The sequence below is a fragment of the Prinia subflava genome, chromosome 3 (genome assembly GCF_021018805.1).
Source record: "Prinia subflava isolate CZ2003 ecotype Zambia chromosome 3, Cam_Psub_1.2, whole genome shotgun sequence".
NCBI classification, from domain to species: Eukaryota; Metazoa; Chordata; class Aves; order Passeriformes; family Cisticolidae; genus Prinia; species Prinia subflava.
Window position 1 is genome coordinate 34,788,198 of NC_086249.1, and position 16,780 is coordinate 34,804,977.

General features: G+C 40.3%; 1 protein-coding gene across 4 annotated transcripts in view; it reads right to left on the minus strand.

Annotated features, from left to right (window-relative positions):
* PSPC1 (paraspeckle component 1) overlaps positions 1–15,007 on the minus strand; it is a 63,428-nt gene extending 48,421 nt beyond the window's left edge. Inside the window, exons 1-6 of one of the 4 annotated variants that reach the window (XR_010080008.1) lie at positions 12,359–15,007; positions 10,446–10,747; positions 7,919–8,014; positions 6,703–6,899; positions 2,586–2,670; positions 1,632–1,740 (exon numbers count right to left, since the gene is read on the minus strand). Coding sequence is in view for 1 of the 4 variants with exons in the window: in XM_063394620.1 (XP_063250690.1) it covers positions 1,632–1,740; positions 2,586–2,670; positions 6,703–6,899; positions 7,919–8,014; positions 10,446–10,747; positions 12,359–12,739 (1,170 nt within the window). In the remaining 3 variants the exon portion in view is untranslated. The remainder of the gene's footprint in view (positions 1–1,631; positions 1,741–2,585; positions 2,671–6,702; positions 6,900–7,918; positions 8,015–10,445; positions 10,748–12,358) is intronic. The other 3 variants (XR_010080007.1, XR_010080009.1, XM_063394620.1) reach the window with 3 other exon arrangements.
* Positions 15,008–16,780: the final 1,773 nt, after the last annotated feature.

Here is a 16,780-nt window from a genome sequence, read left to right on the forward strand (position 1 = left end):
ACCTCCTAACAGCAGTGGAATCTGAGGGAGCTCCTGCCATGCCAGGGCTGTGGCTTCGCAGCTTCCCGTTACTGCAGCTCTGTGCAGCAGCAGCACGGGTCTCACGGAGGAGCCAGGAGGTTCTGACAAGCAGCTTACAGGTCAGAAAGTCAGGCAACCCCAAAAAGATGCTACATTAAGATGTTACAGTGATATGAAATTTTACATTTGGCACTACGTAAGTCATCAGTAACTAGTACTTCTAAATTACATCAGACGACTGCTACATGCTATTTGCTCAATTATGTTTAATAATATTTGGAACACACTAAAGGATAGTATGAGTTCTGAATTCTCGGTCTTCATTACCCTGAAGAAAAGATGTGCTGAAAGCAGTTTTCTTTTAGAGTGAGAATATATGGTAATAAATTACCATCTGCCTCTGGATGCGAGTGCCTCAAAACACAGTCAGCAAAAACAAATTATACCTGTTAGTAAAATCAAAGCAACGATTTAATTTCCTCCCCATCTTTACTAAAAACACTAAGGGGCAGATGAGGGGAAAAATGTCCTGCTGAGAACAGGAAATAATTTATTTTCTAACATCTCTCAGGATGTCTCAGACCATACATGATAAATTCTTCCCAACCCTACAGAAAATTCATGGTATAGAATGCAAAATAGGTTTTTTCTTTCACTGGAAGTAGCTGAGAAACCAGCAGATCAGTTCTGATTGATGTGTGAAGTTGCATCTGTGAAGGGGAGCAAAATCCCCTCCTGCAGACTACAGCTGTTTTAATAATGTAAAAGAGCATTGTGTGAATTGTTTATTCATTATTTCCTCACTAGGAATAGCTGTAATAGTAAAAGGTATCCTACTCAGGAAAAAATAAAGCATTTGCACCACACTTTGCATGCACTGAACTAAGCTGGTTGGTAGAAAAAAAGTCATACCCTTTGGCCAAAAAAATTTAGAAGCTGACTCCTCTGACAGCACCATTTTGTTAGTCCTGCAAGGATGAGTCTTCAGAGGCAGAGCACACCTCAATTACTAATACAAATAATATACAGATTACACCAGAGGACAAATTTTCCCTCACCTTTACAATCTTTCAGTCTCCTTAAGTAATGATTTGGATGTTCTCCTCATCTAGTTTTACACAGGGTCAAAAGAGAGAGTGATTTTAGGCTCCATATGAAATTAACATTGCCCTTTTTGTTTCTGAAAACTTTCTTAGTAAGTTAGGCATAAACCAAAATGACTAATTCAAACAAGCTTAGCAGCATGAACTGGTTGAAAATTTAACCTTCAGGCAGTGTAGGGCACATCAGGATGTGTGATTCCTTTCACGTCTGACTTAGAAAAATTATTTTACTGAAACATTTCAATTCCCAGGTCAAAAAAATTAGTATCTGAACACCTTCCTTTAATGGAAGCATTACATCATTAGCTTGTAGGAAAAAATAGCAGTGATGTCATCATACGAAAGAGAAACTACACTTCTGAATATGTAGCAATTCACTCAGGAGAACAAGGAAATACTGAAGCAAAAATAGCCAACAAGAAGATGGCAGCTCAACAACTAGTACAAAAATAGTATAATGAAAGAATTCTTTTGCAATTTGGACTTTCATCATAGAATTGTACTTACATTGTCCATGAAATTTGGCTTAAATCCTCCCTCCTGCTGTCGTCGTAATTCCTCCTGTTCCCTCTGGCGTAGCATCTCTTCTTCACGGCGTCTGTGTTCTTCTTCATGTCTAGGATATTTTTCAAAATTATGTCAGCTTAGTCTCTTGACCTGTTCTGGCTTACACTCAGTCTCAGAGGTAAGATCAAGCATATAAACAAAACTGGTCATTAATTAGTTTTACATAGTGTAAGGCACTAATCTACTCAACTTGATGGGTTTGAGTACTGTTTTGGTTTTTTTGTTTTTTTGGGTTTTTTTAACTGAAATACAATACATTCTATACCTACTCTTCCACAGTTTTTAAAAAGTCACTATGGATTAAAACATTTCAACAGTGCCAAAAGACACATTTTTAAATCTGAGGTGTGTTTGTGCTGTTCTTTTTATCTTATTGACATTTATTGTGATATTTAACACAAAAAGTATAAATGAATACGAGGCTATGTCTATTTTCTTAAACTTTAGAAGAGGCATTAAAACAATGATTTGCATTAATCAAATCCTGAAAGAAAAATTGTTCTCACCCTACTAGAATATCAAGTGAAAATAACTTCCAAAGTCCCATGCCAGACTATAAGATTGCAATGCTGTGATTCTATATGCAGATCACCTGCCCATAAAATCCAGAAGCGTGTTCCTAGTACAGCAATGCTTTAACAAATACGAAACAAAAAAGTAGGCTAAGACATTTCTACGCTATTTAGAAATCTCAGAAATTTACAACAAAACTCGTAGAGCTGAAATAAGTGAAAAAAATCACGCAACACTTGAGACCAATCTTTCATATTAGCATTATATTGTCAGAAACATCACGCATTATGCTTTTGAGCAGCAAGTTCAGCTAAAAAATCTAAATTCCCGCAGGCCTGTACTGGCTGCACGCCACACCACTGCACAGTAAAGACAAAATACCTCAGCTGTATCTGCTTGCGTTTTTGAAGTTCTTGGTTTCGAAGCTCTTCCAAGCGCCTCAACTCTTCTTGACGACGCATGAGATCTAACAGGAGTAAAAGCATATTTAAATATAAAAGCTGTCAACCAATAATGTCGCAACACAAAAATTGGTATTACTGTCAAATTACAGTTCTAACATTCAATTTTTTAAACAAAATTTTCAATGCATTTTACTCATCTCTTTCCATAAAACTATGTCTCGTACTTGAAAAGACACTGGATCCGTGGCTTACAAACACAGAAAGGTACAAAATGGGCAAAGCTCCCAGAGCAGGTTACAGAAACAGAAATTTTAAGTTCTCAAAGAAAAGGATAAAAACTCTCTCAATCCCTTAAATCACATCCTGCTTTTACATCTAGGACAGGGCATCAATTTTCTCACAAAGCTGCATTACTGCTGAAGTCACACCACTAAAACCATGACAATGTTTATGGACTTTTATGCTCTTCACTACCTACTGCAGAAAAGGAAAAATTGTAGGAACCTCACGTGCATGAAAGTCTGGACCTCCATGAAGATCTACCATGACTCTGCTTACTGCAACTTACAAATGACTAGTTTTGTAACCGCACAAAAAAGGCACAGCCATAGCCTCCCAAGCAGCACTTAAAATGCCTTTAAAAAGCAGGGCATAACTCACAGTCATTACTTTTGCTGACCAGTCACATTATTGCTGCCTGGAAAATGATGCTTTCTCCAATGAATAACAATTTTACCATTTGTTAGAAAGCAGGTTTTTATTTTTTAACTACATAGGATATTGGCCACATGACACTATTTATAGAAATGACAAGTAACATTTTAGCACACCGCCCATTACGTGCCTTTTATGCTTTCATTCAACTGTTCTGCACATTTTCTCTATGCATTTCTAAACTATACTAATTAAAATATTTTTTTAGTTATGCAAATCAGTTTCCTCGAACTTGCATCAGCATAAATTATTACAACTTCAAATTTTACTTTAATGCCCAAAAACTACAACGGCCAGTACATTCTGCCACAATATAATGTATTTGTTTTCTTTTTGAACAAAGATGATTACCAGATATTTACTCTCACAACATCTCTACTGACATTAGAAGTGCTTTTTCAAGCACATTTTACAGGATTGCTTTTCCATGCTCTTCTGCAAAATTGAAACATTTCACTCTTTAATAGAATAGGACTACATTGAAGATTCACTCAAATCATAAAGCCTGAGGGCTGCTTCTTTCCAAATATGCTGCCATAGAAGGCCCAGCCACTGCTATCTTGATCACTGGGCAGTGATCACAAGCACGCTATTTTTGCTTTTAAACAACCTTTAGGTTATTTCAGAGTACAAGTGTACTTTTAAAATGAACCTTTAGTTTGCTTCACTCATTACTGAAATCAAAAACTAACCCATTCTGTACACAACACTGTCCACTGTGGGAAAAGATGTTTCCTTTTCAGTTCTTTGTTCTTTCAATTTTATACAGCATTCCCTATTTCTTGTGCACACAGGCACAAGATTTCCTCCTTTCCCTCTACCACTACCATTTACTGTCCTTTGTTGTTAAGCGTAGCACTCTACTTTTCTCAGTGTTCTCCTAATTTTTCTCCACAGCATAGGTTATTGCCTTTCCTGAAATTGTTAGTATGTTAGAAGTTCCACATAGCAAATCATGACTCAATACCATTTGACAACTGCCAAATCTTGGCAGAAAGCCTGACTGGGCCAGGTGAAAACAGACATAGGAGGTTCAAACTCTGAACAAGAGCCATTCATACTAAAACATCTGTAATGACAGTAATTCTTGATGGACAGGCCTTCTCTGAACAGAAAACATCTGCACTAAAGCAGCTTTGGTAGAAAAAAAAAGAGAACAGAGAGCATTATCATTAGCCTCTGCACTTTCTTGTGCTTACAAAAGGGCAAGGTCTTCATTTTTCCTTTAACCTTCTACATAGCAGAACAGAAGGTGAAGGTGTTCTCTCACCTCAGCTATTAATCCTACAAACTGGAATATCAACCCCACAAAGACTGGTAAGCTGTCGATTTTTCAGGTTCTGAAGATGGAAAATAAATGCCAAGTTTCCATATAATTGATAAAAAATTAGCTTCTGGTTAAACTCAGTCACATTTTCCAGTATTTTCGTAATCTATTTAACCATCATTATGAGAGAATATTTACAAACGTTTGATGCACACCAGCAGTACATAGATCAAAAATACCATGCAATTTACTTACACATGGAAACACATATTCTGCTCTACAAATTACTTCTGACTCAGTCTGTCAAAATATGACACTAAGAAGTGAAAAATTACACATATCAAAAGAACAAAATCTACCTTCAGAATTCATACCACAGCACAGAAACCTGAGTACTCAAACCAACATGCTCTGGAGTTCCAGTCCTACTAGCTCTCCTGGAGCAGTTTCAACACAAGCTTCACCTGCTGGAGTACATGAACCAGTAGAATTCCTGTCTTCTTTTTAACTCCTACACAACTAAAACATGACATTTTATATGCTACTTCATATTTCATAATGACTGCTTTAATACATCTCTAAATTTGACTTTGTGCACCAGGGATACAGAAGTATTAATTGTAGGTTCTGATGCCTTAGAAACTTCATTGCGTCTTTCTTAAGAATCCTGTGATGCAATCTCATTAATATAATCAATATTCCTGGCTTGGCATGAACTTAGACCCACACTGTTCAGAGCAACAAGAGAAAGCTAATCTTCAAAAATAAATACAAATAAAAAACCACCTTATTTTCGTGCATACTAAAGCTAAAGAATTGAGAACACTAAAACAGAAGGAATATGTACTAATCCCTAGAGCTCTGAAAATTAAATGTTAGCAGGTAACTAAGAAAAAACCTTACTATCTTCACAAAATTCTAAGTTATCTGGTACCAAAGATCTGTTACTCTGCTAACCAAAGTGTGAGAGGGAAAAGCCCTCCTCCTCCACTAAAAAACCCCACATTTTCTCACTGCAATAGTAGCACCACATGCATTCATGCTTCATACGAAATTTAATGGAAGGAATAATTCTCTCTTTTCATATAAAACTAGCATTTAACAAAGATTCAAAAAGCTGAATATCTTTTCCTTTGTGTTGTCCTTAAAAGAAACCCTAATATCCAAAAACACACCAAAGATGTTTTCCCATGTTTTCCCATGAAGTGCTTTTCTATGTTAATGAAGAGGCCACTATAATCTTGTCCCTGTTTAACATGTAATTAAGACACTGATTTAAAACAAAGTAATCTCTAATCTTGGCCTCAAGTACAGGCAACAGGTGAATAAATTCCAAGCAAATTAAAGAGCATGAGTTCTGGGACTGGATTATTAGCACTGTTAAATATTAACAGTTAGATAAACCAACAGTAGATTTATCCAACTTGCACCTTAAGCACTGAACCATCTTTACAAATCTCAGTCACGCATACACACCAAATTAAAATGTGTGTCTAACTGCCAGGGGAGGGCTGTACTGTGTACTGTCAGCAGCATTCTTGGATCACATTAACATGCACATTCCTCACCTCTAATATACAACTGCGCTTACAAGGAAACTTTAAGCTTCAACAGTTTTTCTTGGAAAATAAACCAAGAAACAGTTGTCAGTCATTTCAGGTGCTGCAGCATTTCAAAACAGTTTTCTATGTTATTACACTCTGTAAAGGACCTTCTATTGGTTATGTTATTATCTTCTGCCTAAGACCTTATGCTCTCTACAAGAGATTATAAAAACAGCATGGCTCCACACTGGGAGCACATGTGTGTATTCAGGAAAAACAGGCTAAGTAAACTTTTTCCTGAAGTCAAATGTAGCAAGTGAAGAAGACTTGAACAATCACCTCTTTATCAGATTCTTAATTAATTAAGAATTTATCAGATTCTTAATTAATTTCTGCAAATCATCAAGGAATACGTGCATGGAGAAGTATTCCTTTCTTTTTCTCAGTTCAATGCATTTAATTAAACGGTGACCAGCAAAATGTCCAAGTATACAGCCCAATATGCTATACAAGAAAAATATATATCTGTGAGGAAACAAATTGAATACTAGTAGATTATCTGGTTTTACCTTGCCTCATCAGCATTAGCTGATGTTCATGTCTAGCTGCTTCCATTTCTGCCTCAAGTTTCTCTTTGGCTTCTCTAATGTTCCTGTCAACCTGTTCCCGCTGCTGCTTTTCCATCTCATCCAGAGCCTTCCACCGTGACGCGTACTCAAACTCAAACGTTCCAGGCTGAGCAAAGCGTGGGGGCTGCTCTCTTTCCCTAAGAAAGGGTTTGCAGTAAAAATGGACAGAAGGACACATTTAGATCAACAGCTGTTACAGCCAGAGAACGTCGAAACAATCACTTCAAGGAGATCTCACTTTTTATCAACCAGATAACTACAGGTCAGATGACTACATTCTAAACCACACAGAGCTTAAATCACATGTTAAGACAAGTAAAAAAAGAATTTTCCAAAAAATTGCCTAAATAAAGATTCAATTTATTTAATTTTAAGATAAAAATTTGTATTGACATCAGTACAAAACACTAAGCTGCAACACTAGATTAACAGTGTTCAGCCTTCTAAATCAAGCAGTCAATTCACTAAACCATTATTGTTTAAATAAATATCAATGCTGACTAGACAGCCCAGAATATCAGCCAGAATCTGTAACCATTAAAATGAGCCCAAATTTCCCATTTTGACACTAATATTGTACCTTACAGTGACAAATTTTTAAGAAATGGTGTTCTACAGTCTACCAAAATAAACATTTTAGATTCAAGCAACATGAATGGCAAATTACAATATCACAACTTAGTATTTTCAGAATAGGGGACTTCTATCTCATGACTGAGATTCACTTTCTCATGTCATGTTTAAAGTTTTACCTGAACTGTGGAAGCTGCAAAGATTTACACGCCAGGGAGGCTGCAAACAATTAAGAGGCTACTCAGAGAACACAAAGATCTGCTGGTATTCAAAATCTCTGCAGGATGGGGCCACACCCTAATCCATAAAAGACTATAGTCTGCTGGCAACAAGCTCCCACTGACTGCAGTGTAGGCCAAGAATCTCTTACTACAGTAGTAACTGCACTGGATGTTAAACCAATGAGCCAAGTCTGAATTTCACTACCATTAGAAAATTTGGGAAGGCCCTGTTTAATGCTTTGACACAAAACAGCACAACATACAAAAGCACTACACAAACTCAAAAGTAAAAATTACTGTATGTTTACAAAGGTAACAGTACACAAATCATGCTTTATTAAAAAACGTTAAGCAAAACTTACTTGTGGTACTGTTGTGTTTTTTGCATTAGCTTCTCAGGGAGTCCATCCTCATCATCAAATTGCTCCATTGGTTCTACAACAACAGGTCGAGGTGTTCTGGAAAACATTTTCAATTTAATAACTGAATCATTAATGAAGAAGTTACAACTTATTTCAGCATTTTGAAAAAATACTCCAGAAAGCTAACATGTAATTCCTGTGTCTTGTCTTAAACCACAGATTTCAATGAATCCCAATCTTAAGAACTACTTTTGGAAAGTAATAGTTTCTATGCCCAAATCCAGCTATTCTGCCTAGAAATCACAGCTTACTTGATGGAGTTGTGTTTGCTTTTTTAAAATACCAAAACCATCTACCAATAATTATAAAATATTTAGGAAGGAGCTACCTTTCTGTTTTTATCAGTGAGGCACCACAGAGGCCATGATTGTACTGGGAAAACAACAAACCCAAAACAGAGCAGCACAACCTATTCATATTTCTGACTTTAGAACTTAGTTTTGCAAGTTACTCTACAATTGAAAACAGCTTGATAATTCGGTATTAATATTACAGTGACAATTAGAAAAACATTTCTGTATAAGTTATTTAAAATCCATTATTTGAATAACCATACACTCACAAATCTGAATTCAAATTTATCTCTGAAAACAGCTTCCTTGATCTGTAGTAACCAGAAGCAAGCATGAGCCAGTACTGCTAAAGAGAGCAGTAAGAACTCTGAATTGTGTAAAAAGCTCTTTGCATCAGTTTTGGGAGCAGAGCTTACAAAACACAGAGCACTAGAGATACAGTTTCTTAACACCAGCACTCATTTATTGTGTTCCATGCCATTATTTCACTTGGCAGATCTTCCCCTACTGCACATGTCCCTCACTAGGGAAAAAAAAACCAAAAAACACCACCAAAACCAAACCAAACCAAAGACCAACCCAATATATTTTACTCTGAGCATCAAGTTCAGATTAAAAAGATGAAGTCCAGAATCACAGGGCACAACTTAGCAACTGTTTTTTCTGATGCAATCTGCATGGCAATTGCTGGCAGTTCTGCTATTTAAATGCAAGGGAAGTGTGGTGTTAACATGTTACGATGTAAAACACCAGTGTTAAAACTAATGTTTTGAATGTTGAGTTTTGATACATTTAAACAGCAACTGAAAGATGTTCTGATCAGGCAAAGAGTTTTCAGTTTAAAAAAGTAAAACTTTAGACTCTGAAGCAAAACATCAAAGTAGATGGCAGCAGATTCATGCTAATCATCTTTGAAACTGTGCATTCGGGAACAGGTCACCTAAGCAAGAAAACTACCAAGTGCTGTTTATTCACTCAGGCCACGGTCATTTCAATTCAACTGATCTATCCAGCTGGAAAAACAAGAATACTCTCCCCTCATATCCCAGCTTCTTTTTCCCTGCCACATCTCTCATGCCAAGAACAGCTCTCATGTAACACTGAACTACATTACTTCCCTTGTTTGGCTCACCACACTTCCATTCAATTGAATGGAATGCCAAGAAAACCCAGGAAATACGAACAAATTGCTGGCACCTCCTGGTAACAGTCAAGATGTATTCAGACTAAATTTACTATGTAGCCATCAAATCAGTTCAGTAGCACAGAAGATTTGGAGTTCCAGACCCCTACTCACCTGCCAACTCCTGCTGGCAACATTTTCTCCTGCCTCACTCTCTGCTGGACCTGACACTAGCAAGCGCCCTCCAGCGCTTGAATAGACTGCAATGGACCGCACACAAACGAATGCTTTTCTCTTGGCTTTGTAGCAAGCACACGAAGCTCATGAAGTATCATGAAGCTCTCGAGCACATAAAAAGAACACATGTATCATTTCATGCAGTTTTTAGGAAAGCATTTCAAAATGTCACCTGTGACTGTGTAAAGTGCAGCAGTTAACAACTCTCTTTGGCAAGTACAGAAATATGAGATGCAAGAGAAGTGCTGCTATTTGCAAGCTTGCCTGTCCTTGAAATAGATTGTTTTCCACACATCACTAGTGTAAACCTCTTCAGAATCTCAGTCTTCATTTTGAAACAGCGGGAAAATCCCGGCCTTACAAGCCACGGGCAATTTCTGAGATACAAACACTTTCTTTAGTTTACAGAAATATCAGCAATGTCATGAACTGCTTTGTTAAGAAACAAAGGAATATTATTTTGTCACTTTGATACTGGGATCAGGAAGAGTGCAACCAATGAAAATCAAGTCTCAACAGAAAATGCCTTATTATATAGGGAAGGAAGAGTAATATTGCATATGAAGAAGGAAAAAACTCAGAATTTTGCTCTCAAAGTCTCAGATGGTAATAAGAAATCCTACAAACGGTAAGTAGAGAAAGACGGTTTTCTTTTAAAAAAATCAAGAGGTATTAATGCAAAACACTTTAATTTCCAACCCCATGATTTTCAGAATTTGAAAACAAAGTAAGAACTAGGGAATACAATTAATGTCATTTTTGCTCACATCAGGAAGATCTAATCAGAAATTCAAACAAAAACCTGTGAACTTACGTTGTAAGCAAGAACGCTCCATCGCTGCATCTTTCTAGAGCTTTCCGTGCTGGAGGTTTTGCTGCAAACTCTACAAAACCTTTCCCCGTAGCTCTGCCACGATCGTCCACTACAACCACCGCTCTTTCCACCGGCCCGAACTGCGAGAACGCCTGTTCCAGCAGCTCGTTGGAAACCACGGGGGACAGATTCTTCACAGTTAACGCAGCTCCATGGGTAGCAAATCGAATTCGAAGTGGTCTGCTCTTCAAAATAGTACCATCAAGTTCTGCCTTTGCGATTTCAGCCAGGGTCCTAGATTCCTTTATAAAGATATAAAATATTTTATATCTTTTATTTTCAAAGGCAAAAAAATCACTTTTGTGTACCCCTCCCCCCCCCCAAAAAAAAGAAGCAAAGTTGTTTTCCTTCACTTGAGCATATTGGCACCGGGATCATTCAACATTTTGCCCCCCCCCCAATCAAAAAAACCAAACCAACAATAAAAACCCAACTAACAAATCAAAGTATCTGTCCTCTGATGGGAAAAAACCCCATTCATTACCCCTTATGGCTTATTCTCAAAAACAACGCAGGCACAAATTTCTTGTTGCACATTAACTTAACAAATTCTTATTACGATGGTGCTGCTCTATAAAGGTTTTGAGTAGAGTTGAAAACTTTATGCTTTTCACGTTTCCCTATTCATGTTTATATTCTGCATACCCAGCTCCTCACAGCAGGAAATGGTATTCAGACATTACACTCGAGGATCTCAGGTGTTTTGAGTTAGGTTTTTGTTTTGTTTTTAAATATCGCACTTGCTCTCAATGGACGGCCAATTCAAATTTCAACAACAAATGATAAAATTACCTTCTTTGCTCATATATTCATTCGTCTCACATTAATGGGCTTTCTGCCCCCACATCCAGGAGACAGTGTAAATCGAAAACTACCTTTTTTCTCACTTCAAAAATCTTCTCCAAGTCTGATACTTGCAATTCCTGACATTTAAGGAAATGCTTTATATCTTTCTTCAGAGTTCAAGAAGGCTAGGCAAGCTGTTATTTTATATATATATATATATTCCCTAAACGTAATGGGAAAGGGCAGTTCACATAAAAACGATCTAATCTCTATTACACACAAAAATGAGTAACGAGATATAAATATATCTCACTTCCTCCATAAAATTGCTATTTCAGGCGGGGGAATTCTCAGGGTAAAAGATGCATGGCAGAATACCACACGTATTTTAAGATGACAACCAAAAAGGCGGGGGAAAAAACCTAACCACTAAAATACACGGAAAAATCATAACTAGATACCTAAAGCACTCTAAAGGTATTCCCAGAATGATACAAATCGGTGCATTTTAAACAGAGCAATCGTGAAAACGAATCTCGCACACTAAATTACTATTTAAATACAGCATCATCAACTTTCCGGATGATTCCTTTTTTTGCATGCTTAACTCGAGCATAATAATTGTGTTCGAGTTAATACTGTATCACTCCTAAAAATCTAGTCCTATCTGGGCACAAGCAATTTAAACAACCCGCCGTCCGCAACCTTTTCAATTCCGTGATTTTATGTTCCGCCTTCACGATGTGCGAGCAGCTGTATTTCGAAACAATCCTGTCCATTCTTTAAAATGAACCCTTTTAAGACGCCGGAAGCTGGGAGGACTAGTCTGAATACAGGGGTCTGGCTGGGACCAGACGTAGAGGCGAACAGGGGTGGGGGAAGAAGGAAGGAAGGGGCGGGGGGACCAGCGCCAGCAGCGAGGAGAAAGAATGAGAGGCAGATGCTGCCTTTTTTTACACCGGCCGAAAAGGAGAGGAAGGGGGCGGGGGGCGAGGGACCGAAGCCTCTCGCTTTCAGACAGAGCCCCAGGGGACGGGGCAGCCCCAGGGGCCCGGCCGGATCCTCACCAGACGGATGAAGCCAAAGCCACGGTCCCGATTGATGAAGACCTCGCTGGGCTCCCCGTAGCGCTCGAAAAGGCGCTTGAAATCCTCCTCGGTGATATCAGTAGGCAGATTCCCCACGAACAGCCGGCAACGCTGCGTGTAGCTCTTCTCGCCAGGTTTGAGAAAGCTCTTGATATCGATGGTGAAGCCAACCTCCTGCTCCTCATCTCTGCCACCTTCTTTGCTCGGCGCCAGAGCCATGGCCGCCGCCGCCTCACTCTCCGCTTCTAGGCCGCGCAATCCTTTCAGGTTGCCGCCGCCGCCACCCCCCACCATGCCCAGCGGCGCGGCTGGGGAGCTGTTTTCGATCCGCACTTGCTTCAAGTTCCTATTCGCGGCCATATCCGCTCCTTCCTCGCGGGTTCTCCCTCGGGGGACGCGGAGCCCTGCTCGGCAGCCGCCGCCTCCGACCCTCAGCCAGTTCAAAATGGCGCCGCCGCCAGCCCCGGCGAGCTGTGCCGTCCCCGCTGGAAGCCCCGCCCCGGCCCCGCTCCCCCTCACGGCCGCGCCGCCGCCGCTTCCCCTCCGCTCCGGCCCACGGCCGAACCTGCCCCGGGCCCGCCGAGAGCTCTCTTTCCCTCCCTGGGGACAGATGCGCGGCTGCGCTGCAGTGTTCTGCCACAGCAGTGGTCTCCTCAGCCCGTCCCCAGGCAGAGGAGCCCCTCGCTGGGCTCTGTCCCGAGGGAAAGGCAGCCGGGGGATGCCCTGGGGGGTGTCTGGGCGCTGCGGGAGAGGGAGGCAGGCGTGACAAAAGAGACGCTGAGGCGGCGGGGACAGCGGAGGGAGTCACAGAACCACAGAATCAATCAGGTTGGAAAATACCTCTTGAGGTCATCTAGTCCAACCTGTACCTGAACACCACCATGTCAACCAGACCACGGCCCTGAGTGCCACGTCCAATTCCACCACCTCGCTGGACTGCCCATTCCAATGTCTAATCACCCTTTCTGTGAAGAGCTTTTCCTGATGTCCAACCTAAACCTGCCCTAATGCAGCTCGAGGCTGTGTCCTCTTGTTCTGTCACTTGTTACCTGGCAGAAGAGGCCGACCCCCACCTGGCTGCCCCCTCCTTTCAGGCAGTTGTAGAGAGCAGTGAGGTCTCCCCTGAGCCTCCTTTTCTCCAGGATAAACACCCCCAGCTCCCTCAGCTGCTCCTCACAGCACTTGTGCTCCAGACCCTTCCCCAGCTCCGCTGCCCTTCTCTGGACACGCTCCAGCCCCTCAAGGTCTTTCTTGCAGTGAGGGCCAGAACTGAGCACAGCATTGGAGGAGTGGCCTCAGCAGTGCCCAGCACAGGGGGACGGTCACTGCCCTGCTCCTGCTGCCCACACCATGGCTGAGCCAGGCCAGGAGGGGCTGTCTGAGCACTGCTCTGCAGAATGGGAGGACCTGCAGACAGGCAGGGCACAGAAAGCATTCACCGAGGCAGATGTGGGAGGCAAATCTGAGTGAGGAGAGGCCTTGTTACACTGCTTCCAGGACAACTTCTCAGAGGGCAACAGCTGTCATTACAAAGGCAGCAACTTTCTTCTGAAAGGCTATGGATCTCCCTCATCTGCAGCACCAGATTGTGGTTTGCTCTCCTGCCAGATCCGCAGCTGCTTGGTTTGGTTTGTGTGCTTCAACCAGTAGTACAACTAGTGCACGATTTTTCAGAATTATTTGTTTCATTAATACAACTGTCGCACTGAAAAGGTCCAGACCACCTTATGAGGTCAGTAGTTACTTCAGCTAACGTGTGGCATATACTGGTCTTCAGAAAAAGCAATATCAAATATGAAATTCAGGAACAAATTAATTCTACAACAGGCGTGGATGTGTTGCTTGGGGGTTACTTTGTCTGTTGCAGAATATTTTAAGTTCCTCTGTCTTGTTATACCACTTGAGGTACAACAAAAATATGTCCCTTTCTTCCTGTCTCTGAGCTTGTTCAAGGACCTTGAGAAGACACAAGTTCCCAGCTTTATGAGTCCACCTCTTTCCGAGGCAGAGGTGGGTGAAAGACATCAAGCTAAATGCAGATTTTAACCTCTGAAATTCAGAAAGTACCGATGATAGGGGAAGGATATCTACTCATAGAAAAAGCAGGAAGTCAGGCAGTGTGGAAACATGATAAAGGCATTAGAGTAGCAGTATTGGATTCCTAAAGCCTGATCATCTTGACTGTCCAAAAAACAATGCTTTGAAGTATATTTTGGATTCAATAATGAGTGTTAAGACACAAGTGTTTAAAAAAGAAACCAACTTACACCAAACCAATAACTTTCTAAAATAGGTAAGCATGGAAAGGGAGTAAAATATATGTTAGAAATGTTGTGACTATACACTGTAGATGTGTACTCATCAGTAGGTGAGGAAAAGGAGATGCAAGGTAGTCTGGTTGTTTTTACCAACGTGGTGTAATGAAATTGTCATGATTTTCAGAGATTTCCGAATCAGGTTAGTAGTAAAAGCTGCAACCATTTAAATCGCAACCACAATTTCCTGTGTACTTTAAAAAGGTCAATAGGAAGAAGGATTGTTTACAAATTCCATACTATTCTTACTTTTCCTTTACTATAACAATATCTCAATTAAAAATATATAGTTCAGTAAAATAGAGCAGCAAAATTACACCTTCCAGAAACGAGGACATATGTCTGAAAAAAACATATATACTTAATGTGCTCATGGACCCATACATTATTTTAATTAGTCAGATTCGCAAACATAATGCTTTGCACTTGCTTTAGCTTTTTTGAGAAGGAGCTATTTGCACATGTCCGAGGGTCAAACATTTAAAGGTAACATACAAAAAGAACCTGATATCTGCTGTGTTCAGTCACTTCCTCACCTTCATTTACACATCACTTCACAATAATTTACTCATTCATCAGTGAGCCCCAGACAGTTTATCTCCCTATGTGCCCAGAGTCTTGGTGGCTTGATGACTTCTACACCTTGCCACTGACACCAGTTAACCAAAAAATATCTTGAAAAGAGAAAAAAGGGTCCCTTAAAGTTCTTGTCCCAATGTGTTCCTTCAGCTATAAACATCCACTTAAATCTTTATGGCTGACTAAATCAAATTCATATAATTGAAAAAGATATCCCAGGCTGTTCAGCCTCTCTCCATTAATTTTTGATTTTAATATTTTGAATGTAGTTCAACCACACAAAAGTTATTTCAAAAGAGTGGGGGAGAAACAGTTATAATCACATGGCAACTTACATTCATTCTGTCGTTTTTGAGGGGTTTTATGGAAGCCTGAATTTATTCAACTTGGCATTCAAAAGGCCACAACAGATAGCCTTGATTTTGACTAACAAAATTTAGTTTGACTTGGAATTTATTTAAAGCTCTTAAAACAGTCATGACTTCTTCATTTCATGAAAGGAAATGAAATTTCAAGATTTCAGTTAAAACCATTTTGTGAAGTTTCAGCCCATTTCACTGCACTTCCTTTCCTTCAATTGTTTTCACTTTCTTTTCCATTAATTGTTTTCATTTAGTTTCAGAATTGTCTTTTTTTTTCAATTTTATTTCATGCCATTATATTTCCTTTCCTGTTTCTTCATTTCCCTTCATTCCTTGATTTCTCATTTAATTTCTTTCCATGGAATTAAAATCCTTAATTTCATGAAAGGAAATGAAATCGCAAGATTTCAAACAATACCATTTAATGAAGTTTTGGCTCACTTCACTGCACTTCATTTCATTGTATTCCATTTATTTGTTTTCACTTCATTTCAGAATTTTCTCTTTTTTTCACACAAACATTTTAACAAGCTTGGGGCTGCAGCTGGGGTGCCCATCCCTGTGCACAGCCCTATGTTGAAAGATATTGAGGCGGAAATGTGGTTCTGCTATGATCCTCTCAGCCTGTGTTTTCCAGCCCCAGTGTTCCTGGAGCTGGAGCCTCTTTTCCTCTCTCAACCCCAACTCTAAGCCTGATGGCACCTGGTCGCTGGAGCTGAGGTGCCCGTCACCATGGGTGGTCCAGATCAGAAGGATGTAAGGGCAGCGATGGTGGAGCCATGCTGGAACAGGCTTGGCAGGACTTCCCCAGCCCCGGCATTCCTGGAGCTGTCGGCTCTTCTACTCTCTCAACCCAACCCTAACCCTGATGGCAGCTTGGCACTGTGGCAGAGGTCCTCATCTCCATAGGTGTCACGGACCGAAAAAGTGCTGAGTCAGCAGTGCTGCCACCCTGCCGCGATGCCCTTGCGCTGCCTTTTGAGTGTCAGAGTCCCAGGAGCTGCAGGCTCTGCAGCTCTCTGAGCCCTAACCTGAACCCAGCTCGTCACTGCTGCTGAGATCCACCGACTGTGGCTGGCCTGGATTCAAAAAGTGAAAGGAGAACAATTCTGGTACCCTGCTGAGATGGAAATACTTAATTTAAT